At 39.4% G+C, this 14,147-nt stretch overlaps 1 protein-coding gene across 4 annotated transcripts; it reads left to right on the top strand.

Annotated features, from left to right (window-relative positions):
• Positions 1-1,886: 1,886 nt before the first annotated feature.
• On the top strand, positions 1,887-11,703 carry LOC103697505. Of its 4 annotated transcripts, none has more exons than XM_008779375.4 (8): positions 1,887-2,354; positions 2,821-2,932; positions 3,053-3,142; positions 3,241-4,011; positions 8,927-9,287; positions 9,980-10,061; positions 10,296-10,548; positions 11,371-11,703. In XM_008779375.4, the coding sequence occupies exons 1-7, from the start codon at positions 2,058-2,060 to the stop codon at positions 10,500-10,502; spliced, it is 1,920 nt and encodes a 639-aa protein (XP_008777597.2). In that variant the 5' UTR covers positions 1,887-2,057; the 3' UTR covers positions 10,503-10,548; positions 11,371-11,703. The 4 variants fall into 4 exon arrangements, with proteins under 4 accessions (XP_008777597.2, XP_008777596.2, XP_026657069.1 ...); XM_008779374.4 differs by having other exon boundaries at positions 3,044-3,142; XM_026801268.2 differs by lacking the exon at positions 1,887-2,354 and having other exon boundaries at positions 3,073-3,142.
• Positions 11,704-14,147: the final 2,444 nt, after the last annotated feature.

The following is a 14,147-nucleotide window of genomic DNA, read 5'->3' as shown; positions in this document are numbered from 1 at the left end:
TCTATTCCAAAATCTCAAAGATCCATTATCATGTATTCTAAATTCAGATTGGCTCCTAAATCTATTGATTTTCTAATATTAAATGATTATTGATCATTATTTTTTCTAGCTTTAATCCTTTCTATAAGTGTCGGCTGAACTCGCATATTAGGTATTTGAATAATTGAATCATTTAATTGAATCTCTAAATCAAGTCTCCTCATATATTCCAAGATATATTGCTGACTAGTAATTAAGCAGCCATGCTCCCTACAAATTTTCGACGTAAGGAGTCTGCAACAATATTGGCTCTTCCACTACAATAGTTAATCATCAAATCATAATTTTTCAATAACTCCAGCCATCTTTTTTATCTCATATTCAGTTCTTTTTGCATAAATATATATTTTAAACTCTTGTGATCTATAAATACCTCGCACTTCACACTATAAAGTTAGTATCTTCAGATTTTAAGAGCAAAAACTATCATCGCTAAGTCCAAATTTGGATGTCCGAGAGCATTGCTGACTTGGAGGGGGGCATTTAGTTGCTTGTTCATCAGCATCCATCGCTGGAGCCTCAAGACGTTCCTGCAATACATAAAGGGGGGAGAGACACGGGAGGATCAAGCACAGGAGGTCAGTGGTTGTCTTTTGTTATGTTGATTATTAAATGTTTGGCAGGAACAAGAGGCTATTCAAGATTATTGACGAGGGCCCATAAGTAATAGTGATTAGAGCAATTGATGCCTTAGACTTTCTGTAAATCACGAATTTGGAGGGTTCATTGATAGCTAAGAAAATCCGAGATCCTGCAAATCACGATTATGTGGTTCACTTTTGCTGGTAATCTTCATTCTCTAGCTTTTTTAAGATCAACATTGATAGTAGTATGGAGAATAAAGAACCGTGTTGTGGAGTTGGCTTTGTGACTTCAGATCATCTTTAACAGTGGCCGGGGGATCTCCACTATTTGATATGATGGTTCCTCATGCTGAATTGAGAACTGCATGCGAGGGACTTGTCTATGCCGTCTCAATTTTACGGGCAGATAATGTAATTCTCGAGGGGGTATCACGGATCAACACAGGGACGGAGCACAGAATTGCCATCTTCCGAGACTATTTGTATGGTTGGACATACGAGACTAATAATTGGCTGATTGGGTGGCATCCCTCGACCCTACTGGTACTGTGATATGCGAATCTTCGGTTGTCTCATGGTGACTGATGCCGAGAGCTACGTAAAACGGATCAGGGGAGAAAAAAAAAAAATCCTTCGAGAAATAAAAACAACATTCGTCCATTACTCCGCTCTCTGGAGGTGGGGGAGCCTTCCGACCGGGGAAGCGAGGAAAGTGAATATTAAAACGTCCCAGGATGCGAGCTTTCCCGCGCCCCAGACCTCGAAGACAAACAAGACAAGAAGCAGGCGGGCCCCGCCCACCGCGATCCCCCCAATTAAATCCACCGCACCGCACCGCACACATCCAAAGAATTTTCGTCTTCGCTCAACCCAACGCCGAACACCCAACAACCAAAATTTTTGCCAATAAAAAAATAGTAAACAACAGTCAAGCTTTCACTACTTCGCGGAGCACCAAAAAGCCTTAACATACCCCACCTGACCACCTCCCAAGTCTCGGCTGCCAAAAAGTTGCCAATAAATCTCCCCCTCCAACCTCTGACCACCGAGACACCGTAACACAGTAGCAGATCCGCTACATCAAACCTCACACACCGTAATCATAAAACTCCACTACTTGGATGCCACGTAGCCAATTCTAATGACCGACAAAAGGTTTAGGACGAAAGTGCCCTTCCATTTTGATACTGTTTTCCTCGTTTGTACCGTCATTTTTCAGTGTCATTTGTGTCCCTATCTTGGAAAAAACCAGGAGCGATGCAAAGCCCGAAACCTTGCATCACTCTTAACTTGAGACTCACAAAATAACACCCTCTACCAGCCCCCACCTGCCATTGAATCGGTTTGAAGAATTCCTAAGAACTCTCTCTCTCTCTCTCGATCTCAATTCACACAGTTTTGTGGGCATCTCGAGGGAATGCGGAGGAGGAGAGGATGCCGGGATTAGGGTTTGGCCTTGGAGCGGAGGATTTGGGAAGAGAGGAGCGGAGGGATGGGAGGAAGAAGAGGTTGGAGCAGCGGCATTTGAGAGCCGGAGGGAGGAGGAGGAGAGCCGTGGAGGAGAGCCCAGATTCCGTGATCCTCTATTCCTCCGACCACCATTCAGCCGGCAACGGCAGCGCCGGCCCCCGTAGTGCCAGCAACCTCTTCTCCTCCGCCTCTGGCAGCGCCGTCGACCGTTGCTCCTTCGGATCCGACCACGACCCCTTCTTTTCCCAGTTCTCCGCCTTGGTTCTCTTCCCATTTCTTTCCCTCTCCTTCCCCCTTTTTCTTTTCAGTCTGGATGAAGGACATGTGGAGTGATGGTTGTTATATAAATTTATTACGAGTTCTTCTTCGTAGTTTCGTTGCTTGTGAAGGATTAAAGCAAAAAAGGTGGTATTTTCGCCACGGAACTCAATGGATCTGCCGCATTCTTTTGTTCAATGCTAGCTCATATGACAATAAAACATTTAATCCAAATAAAATAATGCAAAGCGACTCGAATCCAATGCCCAACGATGGGTTAAAAACAAAAGAAACAAAGGGAACAAAAAAAAGCAAGGAGAGAGAGAGAGAGAGAGAGATAGAGGGAGGGAGGGAAAAGATGGCGACTTTTCGTTTCGTTTGCCTAGAATAGCTTTTTTCACTCTCTAGTATTTGGTTGGCTTCAAGTGAGATTTCAGACGCATCTATCTTTCTTTTGTGATTGATATAGCATTTGGCGGGACGCGAGCGCTGCAGTGGAGCTGGGCCAGATCCAAATCCAGAGAAGGGAGCCTCCTCGCCTTTCCCTTTCCCTGGGACTCTCACCACCCAACCCCACAAGGGTCAGTACCACTTACCATCCTCTGCTGCCGTTACCATTGCTAGCATTCCATAAAATCACCACCCAATCCCCCCTTTTTTGTGGGATCAGAGCAAGCTCTTAAGCTTTTCAGGTTTCACAGAGCTAGAGGACTCATTACAGGCAGAAGAAGAAGAGGAGGAAGAAGAAAGCCAAGACGCATCACAACATTCCTTCTCCCACGCCCTCAGAGGTACAGAGCACCCTAAACTCCCTCTCCTTCTTATAAAGTTTGGAACTTTATCATAATCTTATCCTAAAGTTGCGAGCTTTTGTTCTGTTTTCTCTTAGAATGCAAGAACCGCCGGTCCAGATCTGAAGCCGTCCCCTTGCCCGGCAGGAAGCCCAGGAGGCGCAAGCCTGCCTCCCTTGACCTCAATAGCCAGGGGTCTGATGCTGCTCTCCTGTCCCCAAGCTTCCTTGTTGGTGTTTTAGGAGCAGGCATGAAGCAGAGCTCAGCCGCCTCGTCCCGCAGCAGATCGGGCACATTTCCTAGCCCCGGGACGCCGAATTACCGGCATGGTGTTGGAGCTGCTGGGTATCAGAAGGGGTGGAGCTCTGAGCGGGTGCCACAGCCGGTGAACAGCTGCCGGAGGTACGGGGGCAGTGGTGTTTTGCTGCCATTCAACAATGGGAGGACATTGCCTTCGAAATGGGAGGATGCAGAGAAGTGGATCTTTAGTCCAATTTCAGCTGATGGGGTTGGGAGGCCGTCGGTGCCCCCACCTCATCATAGACGGCCCAAGTCGAAAAGTGGTCCACTTGGAGCTCCCGGCAGTATTCATGGGGTCTATTCATTGGCCTCACCGCCAGTTCCCTGCTTTGACAGCCGGAGGGTTGGAAATTTTGCAGCAAGCTCGCCTTTTCTGGCAGGAGTTCTGATTCCGGAACGTGGGTGTTGTGGTAGTGGTAACGATGGAAGAGGTGGTGGTGATGGGGGTGGAAGATCTTATTCTGCTAATACAGATCCTTATATAATGCGATCTGTGAGTGTACATGGGTGGGCAGACGCACAGATCGAGTCATCTTCCTCGTTGCCCAGCTCTCATGGCACTGCACAAGGTTTGGGCATTTCTCTTACCTCTGTTTGGCTTCTTCTAAAGGTTTACGGGATTTTGCTTTGACATGAATCTAGTGTGTTGATAGCATCAGTTCAGTTACATGTGTCTGGCTATTTACTAGGAGGGTTTATGCTACCATGACTTATATTTGAAGGTTCTGTTGGATAGCAATGAACATGGGGAGATATCCATTAGACTTCGGTCTTATTCATGGAGGTGATCCAGAGGGTCCCTGACATGGTCCAGGTGTTGCATCAAAGTTCTTCTGATTGTATTAGAATAATATGGCATGCCAAGCTGATCATTTTTGATATTCCCAGTAAGAAAGATATGATTAGATTATAATGTTATAGTCTTCATGGTTTTCTAGTAAATTTAGTTGACAAATTAACTATGCAGTGTAAATTAAGTTGTTGAACATGGAGTTAATAAGCTCCTGTACGGTCATGATGTTTCTCATGATGAATTCTTACATTAGCTTATTTATCTGACTAGTTAGACTTAGATATGGCTTCTACAAGGTTGAAAGCATTCCCTATAATGTATGAGTTGCTTCTAACCATCAATGAACCTTTCCTTGAGTAACCAATCAACAAGTATAGAATGAGTAGCTTGTACATCTTCATGATTCATATTGAAAATAAAATTTATTAGGAATGATAAAATTAGCTTACATCAAGTGGCAATAATAAACCCTATTTTCTTTTGTCAGCCCTACTTATTTAGCAGCTTCAAAGGATAAATTATGTTGATTATATATGTAAGTCCATTGTAGTGAAATTTTTTACTCAAATTAGTTATTCGAAACTGCTGTATTTGTGAATATCCACCTAGTATTCTTGTTCCCTTTGTTCTACAACGATCGTATGGATAAGGTCATCCAATGCTGTAAAGGTCATTCCATGGAACCAACTCATTGGAGCTTATTTATTCTACATTAGGCTGAATTGATGCATAGATAATATGAACGCAATAATGTGAAAGGTGTTATTTTCTTTTTTTCCTTACTTCAAATGAGTGTTGCAAGCACCAAATTTTCTCACATAACGTCTTCTAGTTCTTTTACCACTCTTAATTATATATAGTATTTCTTTCTTATATTAGAGAATCAAAATCCTCTGGGCAGTTATTGGTCTGCTCTAGAATGTGAAAACCTTAAAGACCATCTCACAAGAAAATCATATCATCTATCATGAGGGAAAAATCAATTTTTTCATCATTTTAATTTATTATCTTTAGCCTTTTCTTTCACAATACCAGTTAAGAATTTTTCTGCCATTATTATTCTTCACATATCTCTGACTATAGTTATATCATTAACTTTTGTTTTTCCCCCAATAATAGCTCATATATCTGTTTTCTATTTTTTGTTGGTCTTGCTTAATATACTAGAGCCATTTTAGTGCGTTCATTTTAGGGTCATCTTAGCAAGGCACTTTGCTCTGCATTTATTTTAGCATCTCCTGGCATGGCATTTAACCTTTTCTTGCAACTAGGAAGTTTATATCGGCATTGACTGTTACTTGAGATTATTTATGATTCTCTTTCAAGCATATTTGATATAAAAGCAACCAAAAAATTTCAAACAATCTGCTCAATTCATGGCAGGATCACTCGCATTGAATTTTATCGTAGTCTTATCTGCTTAGAGTTAAAAGATGTTAACTTATTCTTCGATACAAATAATCTTCCTATTTGATCTAGTGACCAGACTCACAAGGGTGCTTGTCATGAAACTGGTGATCCCCAAGCTTCTTGTCATTTGCATGAAAATCTGAAAGGGGTTTCTGCCTTGAGAGTTAATGGATCCAACTGTTCAGACTTCAGAGGATACTCAATGATCTCCCACTAATTGAATGGCTTGGTGAACTGACCCAGGATCCAGCATACACATCCCAAGTGATTACAAAATCAACAACCTATCCTAAAATTGATTGAATTGTTAATCATAAAATCAAAAAGAGTTTTAATAGTTTGCTTTATTGGCCTCATGGCCACTATTTGTCAACAAAACACCAAACATCTCAAGATTGTAGTTTTGTACATAACTGAATTTACATATTTGGATTTGCTAGTTTATTTGATCATCCATCTCGAGTAGTAACTATTCTAACCTTCATTCCCATATCTGTATATGTGTGTTTATATGTGCCATACATATGTGTATATTTATATGATATACATAAGGGCATATGCATGTTTATTTGTATGCAGAGAGAAAGAGAAAGGTGTTAAACTCAATTCAGTTGTTCTTTGCAAATCATTTTATCATATTCTGTATCCATCAATTCATAACTGACCTGGTATGTAATTTCTTGTCATGTTTCAAGTTTCTTCTTGATATCGGTGCCTATACATCTTTATTCAGATCAGTGACACATGCATGACATTATGCTGATATCTATAACAGATTATATTTCAACTAAAAGACACCATCAATTTCTTGTAGAAGACTTTTGTGAAGTGCAAAATGGGTTCCCCAATCATTGATTTCAGTTAGGATTACCATTTTGGAATGAGAAATTTGGAAGTTATTGTCAATACTAAAATAGAAGACATTTCTCTTGGATGACAGAGTGTTCTAGCATATTGCTGGGAATATATGGTACTTATGATCATGACCATAATTATCTTGAAGCTGTGACTTGAAAAGTTGATCTGTTTTCATGACTGTGTCAGGGAAAAAATTCATTTTTGGTAATTTATGGCCCTTTTGCTTTTGTGCAAATCCTCCTTCTTCACAAAAAGATTATGATACCATTTTGTCAACTAGTTAAGTCCAGTAGTTGCATAACTGGTCCTGTGGGAATTGCTGAAAATTTGGTATTACAGGACTATCTAAATATGGACTGACTTTGTAATTTTTAATTTTGTTTGTACTATAAAAGATAGTAAATAGACTAAAATCCCACTTTTTAGTTATATATTACAATTTTTAAGCGTAAAAATATAATTAAAACATGTGGTTTCGTTCTTGTATAAACTAATGAGTAATATTTGTGAGAGAGGGAGATGCTTATGTGCTATGTAACAAAGGAAAGGTGATGATGGGGAGTAAATGTGAGGATCCGTGCAAACGTGTGTTTAGTCCCACATCGATTATTTGTTGGATAGATCTTGTGTACTTATACAGGATCAAGGAATCTAAATAATACCTTCCAGCTAGTCTTTTTGGGTGAGGTTCTGGGTTGTTACAAATGGTATCAGAGCGGATTCGACCCATAATCTGTGTGGACTAAAGGACACTGCAGCATGAATTTATTGATGCTGACCACGGGTCGATCGTGGTGTTTATGATTAGATTTATATGGATTTGAACCTTTAATCTGACGAGGACGTCATGGCTTAAACTGGGGAGTATGTGATGATCCGTGCGAACGTGTGTTTAGTTCCACATCGGTTATTCGTTGGTTAGATCTTGGGTACTTATATAGGACCAAGGAACCCAAATAATACCTTCCAGCTTGTCTTTTTGGGTGAGGTCCTGAGTTGTTAAAGTAAATTGCTCAAGCAGCATGTGGAGTTGGGCATTCTCAAGCTAAAAAATGAAAGCATCATAAGACCAGGTTAAGTGCACTCAGTACATTTAGCTTCACATGGACATTATATACAATAGCATACAAAGAAGAATTCTTGGACTTATTGGGTCTATTGGGAAACATATGCAATTGTAACGTTGTTTACTGATATATAAATTGAGACGATGATGTGAATGCACAATCTCTTCGTAAAAGTTTCTTGGGTTTAATCTTTATTTTTGATCATCTTCTAATGAAAGAAGTAATGAGTTTCTATATTTGTGGGGGATTAATTCATATCAATTTCTTGTTTTCTCATAAAAGCTGATTATATATATATATATATATATATATATATATATGATGGTAAGTAAACACAATTTGAAGGATTAGGTTGCATTGAAATATTATTAATATTTTGTCCGTTTATATATAGAATGAAAACCACATCTGGTTTCTGTGATTAGGGTAGTAATTTCAGTGGGGCTTGTATCTGTCATAGTCACAGGGAAGTTACAAGGAAACTAAAAGTTACAGAAAGAAATATTTGTTAAACATATTGAGAGTTGGTTTTTTCAATTTGTCAATAATGTTATGTGGTCTTGTTAAAGATACAACGTGTAGCAACAGGTCTTGTTAAATTCTTAAGGTGGGTTCTAGTTGGACTCATGTCATTTGTACATACAAACATGTATACAAAATACAGTTTACATTGTCAGATTTGGTTTCTGAAGGGTGTCGCTTATTATTTTTTACTTTTAGGAAAATCTTGGCTCAGTGATACTCATGTCACATGCCACAGTAACAGTGAAGAAAAGTAATAAGAGTATGCTTAAAATGGCTTTCAGTTAAAATGACTTTCATTAATGGACTCTATATGCTCTGCTGATGTATTTTGATTTGCTGGGAGAAAATATTTTGCATTGGCTATCATGCTAGACCAGTTATGCACTGTAAGATGCAATTATTGCGGCTTTGTAACAACTGAACATTTATATTCAGTGCGTATATTTCAGTTATGCATATGAAATAGATGGCATGGCACAATGGCAGGAAACTTTGTTTAGGGGGGTCATACCTGCTTTTGTATCTCTCTGTAAACACATCCTTGTACCTGCTTCCAAAGCCTTTTTTGTTCCTTTTTTTCTTTGAGAGATCCATTGACTTCTCTGTACCAGTACTTAAATCGGTTCCTGTTTCAGATAATTGAGCCACAGAACATTTGATTATTGCATTATACTGGATAGTCATTCGATGCCCTAAGAAGAATAACATAACCAGTTCTATTTTATGCTGGATGCACTAGTTTAATTTTTGGCTATTTTTTTGGCTCTTCTGCTGCTGTAACATTTATATAAGTTCTAGATCGTTTCTAATCATCTCTAAAATTATATCCAGATGAGAAATTTGAAAGCACCGGGGAAGCAGCCACCATGATTTCTCCTGTAGTCTTGAGGAAGGATGTTGCGACACAAATGAGCCCAGAAGGAAGTACCCCTTCTTCTCCCAAGGAGAGGCCTTTCTTTTCTCCATCTCCACAATCAGCTCATCCTATTCAAGAGCTGGAAAGCCATTTCTCAAAGCTGGAGGTAAGAGATGTGCAGGTAGATGATCGAGTTACTGTCACTAGGTGGTCCAAGAAACACATAGCCCGTGGTTCTGATAGGCGTTCAACAAACATCATAGAATGGAAGAAGAAGACAGTGGAGACTAAGGCTTCTTCCTGGGAAGTTGCAGATACAGCAAAATCCATGTCGAAGTAAGATTGTCATTCTAAGATTATTGTTCTGCTTATACATTATGCTATTGTAAGGTCAGCCATTGTTATGCAAATGAAACTTCCTTGTCACATGTTATTGGTGCCGCGTAGTTTCAGATGAATTTGTGTGAACACTTGATATTTGCAGTAGAAGATTCACTAGATTACTCTTAACAGTGACTTGGATGCAGTCCTTGACTACAACATGAGCTTGTACTTACCTACTTTTAGAAAGGAAAATTACAAACCTAAACAGAAGCTGCATCTTGATGCTATCAAGCCAGAGAATCAAGTATTTTGAATGATCTAATGATCTTACTAGATTCTCCTCTCACATGAACCGCCCATTTATTATTAAAATATGTACGCAGAAATGATCAATCAGCATAACTCCTCTTCTGACATTATCAGTTGAACCAACATATCAACAATTCTCTTTACTGCTAGAAACATACATGGATTTCTAAATTAAAGTTAGTTAATCTCTTCTCTTAGTGATGTTCAAGAAATATCCTCTATATAAGGTCTCTTTGACTACACTTATTCCCGAGTTCATCAATTTCTGTTTGTAATAAGTTCTACTTAGGGGTAACACTGCTTCCCAAGCTATTAAAAGCTGTTTGTAAACTTCAATAATTTTATATTGATATCTCTATATCTGACCTATCTGACCTACTGCACATTTTTTAAAGGTATAAAAGGGAGGAAGCTAAGATCACAGCATGGGAGAATTTGCAGAAAGCAAAAGCTGAGGCAGCTATCAGGAAACTAGAGGTGCTTCACTAAACTTCGATGCTTCACCGTCTTCATACCATGCTATTAATTTAACAAATTTGGTGCTTCTATTTTTTGGGTAATATGTTCTATAGGTTGTAATATATTATTAATGTCTTATATATTTTTTTAATTTTAGTTTTTTATTGCTTGGGTTTGTGGTTGTTTGCAATACAAGGCTAGAAATGAAACCTATATCTTGGACCTAATTTAATCATTTTGCGTTCCTTCCAGATGAAACTAGAAAAGAAAAGATCTTATTCAATGGATAAGATTTTCAACAAGCTAAGATCAGCTCAGAAAAAAGCACAAGAGATGCGGAGTGCAGTGACTGTGAGCCAAGCAAACCAGGTAGCGAGGACTACAAAGAGGGTCTCATACTTCCGTAGAAGTGCTCAAATCACTTCCTTGAGTGGATGCTTCACCTGTCATGCCTTCTAGTGCCATGCAGCTTTTCTGAACAATTATCTATTCTCTTAAAGTTTTTGTAAGTTTGATTCTCATTGCAGTTTAATTCTACCAAGATTTGCCGTCTCGATACCACATCTCATACCAGTGTCACACTAGCACAGTGTCAATACGGTATGGTATGAATTTTTTTCGATGTACCGAGTATCAGTATGCCATCTGTACTGGGTACCAGTACCGAACCAGTATGGTATGGTACGTTCCGTACCATCTGGTTCGGACTAGTACAACAAACTATGAACTCTACTTTTTCCCTTCCTCTCTCTCCCCCCTCCCCCTCCCGTTTTTGTGGTAGAAGTAAATTTAGTTTTCATGTTCTCGAGTTTTGCCATAATTTAGGTACTAGATAGGGTTGTGAATTTCCTAACATAAAGTAAGAAATTATAGTGTATAAATAGTATGTCTTAAAAGATTTCAATTACACTCAAACTCTTTGGTCATAAGGCTAGGTTATAAACATGAATAGTGCCAGAGGGTGGTCTATAGCAATCAGAGGGCTAGGAAGAGATGCAACCTGACATACATCATGAAACAAACAACACAATATTTTTTTTTTTAAGCACCAAAATCTCTGTTACATCATCCAACAAGCACTTGAGGCGGTGTGCTCAACCACTACGATCCTTCGATTAAAGACATAAATGCACTTTTGAACTTTCCATCTACTTTTAACTGCTATCGCCGAGGAATTCAATGCCAGCTAACTCAGCTAATAAATATAGTGTTTATTTCTTCTTGTAACTTATTAGTAGACGTGAATAAGATCAAATATTCCCATGCATTTTGATTTATTTTATTTTGTTTTATTTTTGCTAACTGCAAATTTGTTGCTTTTGTCTAGGTAGAGAGAGTGCTGTTAAGTTCGACAAGATGGGAAATGGAGATGATTAGAAGCCTCAAGTGGCATGTTTATTTTTATATCACATATCATATATTTTTTTTAAAAAAATATAACCTGGTGTACTCAAAAGCTGTCTTCTAGTTAAGCTGTTCTGTTTAACATGCCATGGTAATGCTGATAAATACGTCTTTCACTAGTTGGATTGCAAATAATAACCCTTTAGCACGAAAAATTTAAAGTTTTGTAAGATGTAACAGGATCTGCTCATCTTTGTCAAATGATGCATGACAAAGGATGCTGGGATAAACATCAATATATAGTGTTTGCGTGATACTTTTTCTGGATATTCCTGAAATGTGGAAATGAAATAAGCTGCACAATTTTCTGCCAACACATGATCCAGTGAGTCCATGGGAAACACCTCAAAGCAAAGTGCTTGTGCTGCTTGAAACGGATGCGGGTATGGAATGCCGTGGCCAGACTAATACAAACTCTGAGAAAGATGGATTGATGTTTGCTGGAACCATGCAATGAACCCCTCTGTGTGACCTTAAAATTGAATCATTATTTGGATGGATAACGGGTTGGTCACATCCTCTCCTCGCTCATGGAATTTGCTGTTAAGCAAGGCTATGAATTGTTTTTACAATGGCTGTGACCGTATGGTGGAACCCAAAATAGACATGCTGCTGAAGAACATTAACGGTGCTCGGAAAATAGCAAGAAATTTTTGCAGTCTTGTAGAAATTTATGTTGGTTTGTTAGAAGAGAGTTTTCCCTACTCGCAAATACTGTGGACGGTATTCCTACTCAGCTATCTGAATACTTGAAGATCCGCCAAGGCTTTGTATCGCACTGTCAGGAAGTGATGACGGTGAAAATACGTGATTCATGTCGATCCGTAGAAGCTAAGGGTAACCTCTTAACGCTATTCGCGATGGTCGCCTGGATTTTAGGCCTACGGCCAGACCGTGACTTCTTCCGAGCTCAAAAACCAAAAACGAGATGGATTCACGATTCAATGATCCAGTAGTGTTGCAAGACCTGTTCGGATTCTAATATACTGGTAGGAGTGGTAAATTATGGCTAACCCGTCAACCCGATCCATATCCAATCAGCAATAAATATGTTTGGATTTAGGCTAAACAGTTTAGATCATAAATACGTTAATCTATCTTGATTTTTTTTATCGAATGGATGTGATTCGGCTTTTAGAGTCCTAGCCTCACTACTTTAATAATCAAATCAGTTGATTTTTTGATTTTTTTTTTTTTTTAAATCTCCTCCGGCCTCTTATTTTCTCTCTAGAGATTTTCTTAGGAAAGGGATTGAATTGAGAACAGTTGCTGTGGATTTTTCTTTTCTTTGAGAAAATCTCCCTCCTTTCTTATTTTCTCTCTCCTTCTCCATCATTATATAGATAGATGTCGTCACATCACCAAAACTTTTTTTTTATTTTTTTTTAAAAATAGGAAGGGAGGGGGAGGGCAGAACCCCACCCCTGGCCCTCCTTCCATCAGAAAATGTTCGTGCGGATCGAAAATTTTTGCGTGCTCTTCCCAACCTGTGGGAAACCCCATTGGGCCATCTACGTGTGAGTACGTCACCCCAGCGCCACCTTAGTACTGATAGAAGAAAAACATATCCACACAGAGCCATCCGGACGTGGGGCATGCGGTTCCTGATTTAATCAATGCTCGCGCGTTTCAAACCCGGACAACTCTGGTAGAGTCCAAGCCTTCTTACCACCAGACTACCACCTTGGTGGCATCACCAAAACTTTTGACAACCTAGATCCTGTGTGATCTTGTGCTACGGAAGAACTAAAGGATATGCTTGTGGTTCATCTGCTTTGTAAAAGTATTATTCTTTTTTCCTCTTTTTCTTTTTTTTTCTTTTTTTTTTATTTTCTTCTCTTGCTTATGTAGATTATAATGAGTTGCCACTTAGGGTTCGCTTGGTTCGCGGGAAGCATTTTTTCTCCTAGGAATACGATTCCTGGGAAACAAATTCCTAGGAAGTGGATGCCTAAGAAAGTACTTTTAGCATGTTTGGTTGACCATGGGAAAGTGATAAATTTCCAAAGTGCTTATATTTGGTTGGTCATCCACTTTCCTGAGAAAGTTATATATAATTCCTATTATGCCCTTAATAAAAATTAGGTCTTTAATGTCTTTTTAATGCTTCTTTAATGCTGAAGGGCCTTTTTGGGAAAAAATAAAAATTGAGTGATTCCTGCCTCATGGGAAAGTAACTTTTCCATGTTTCTCATGGGAAAGACTTTCCCATGAAATGTGGGAATTATATTTTCATGGGAATACAATTTTTCCGTCTCTCTCCTTAGAAAACTCCAATCAAACAAAAGGCATCTCATTACCTTCCCGTTGACCACACTTTTCCCTCTTCTTTTCCCGCGACCTTATAAATAACAGACAGAGTTCAAAGGAATCACGTCACTGTTGAAGTACCATACAAGATGCCTTGCTACATCTTCAAGGGTGATCCTATTCCATTAAGGATTCTTTAGTCAACAAGGACTCCCACTTCATCATGCCTTGCCCCTCTTATTTCCTACCGTGAACCCACCCAAAAGAGGGATCCTTGCTAGCAGCGCACCACAGCCTTGCCAAGTTCAGATTCTCGCAAGCGCATTCTGCAGACGCACGGGACACATGTCTAGGTCCAGCCACGACCTACGTCTAAGACAGCTGGGATGCGCGTCCCACCCATCACACGTGGTCCTCTTCCTCGTTGCCTTCAGATCTAAACCTTTACCA

Source organism: Phoenix dactylifera, unplaced genomic scaffold (genome assembly GCF_009389715.1).
Source record: "Phoenix dactylifera cultivar Barhee BC4 unplaced genomic scaffold, palm_55x_up_171113_PBpolish2nd_filt_p 000739F, whole genome shotgun sequence".
Taxonomy (NCBI): Eukaryota; Viridiplantae; Streptophyta; class Magnoliopsida; order Arecales; family Arecaceae; genus Phoenix; species Phoenix dactylifera.
Note: the sequence above shows the minus strand (reverse complement) of the source record. Positions and strands in the feature narration are given on the sequence as shown.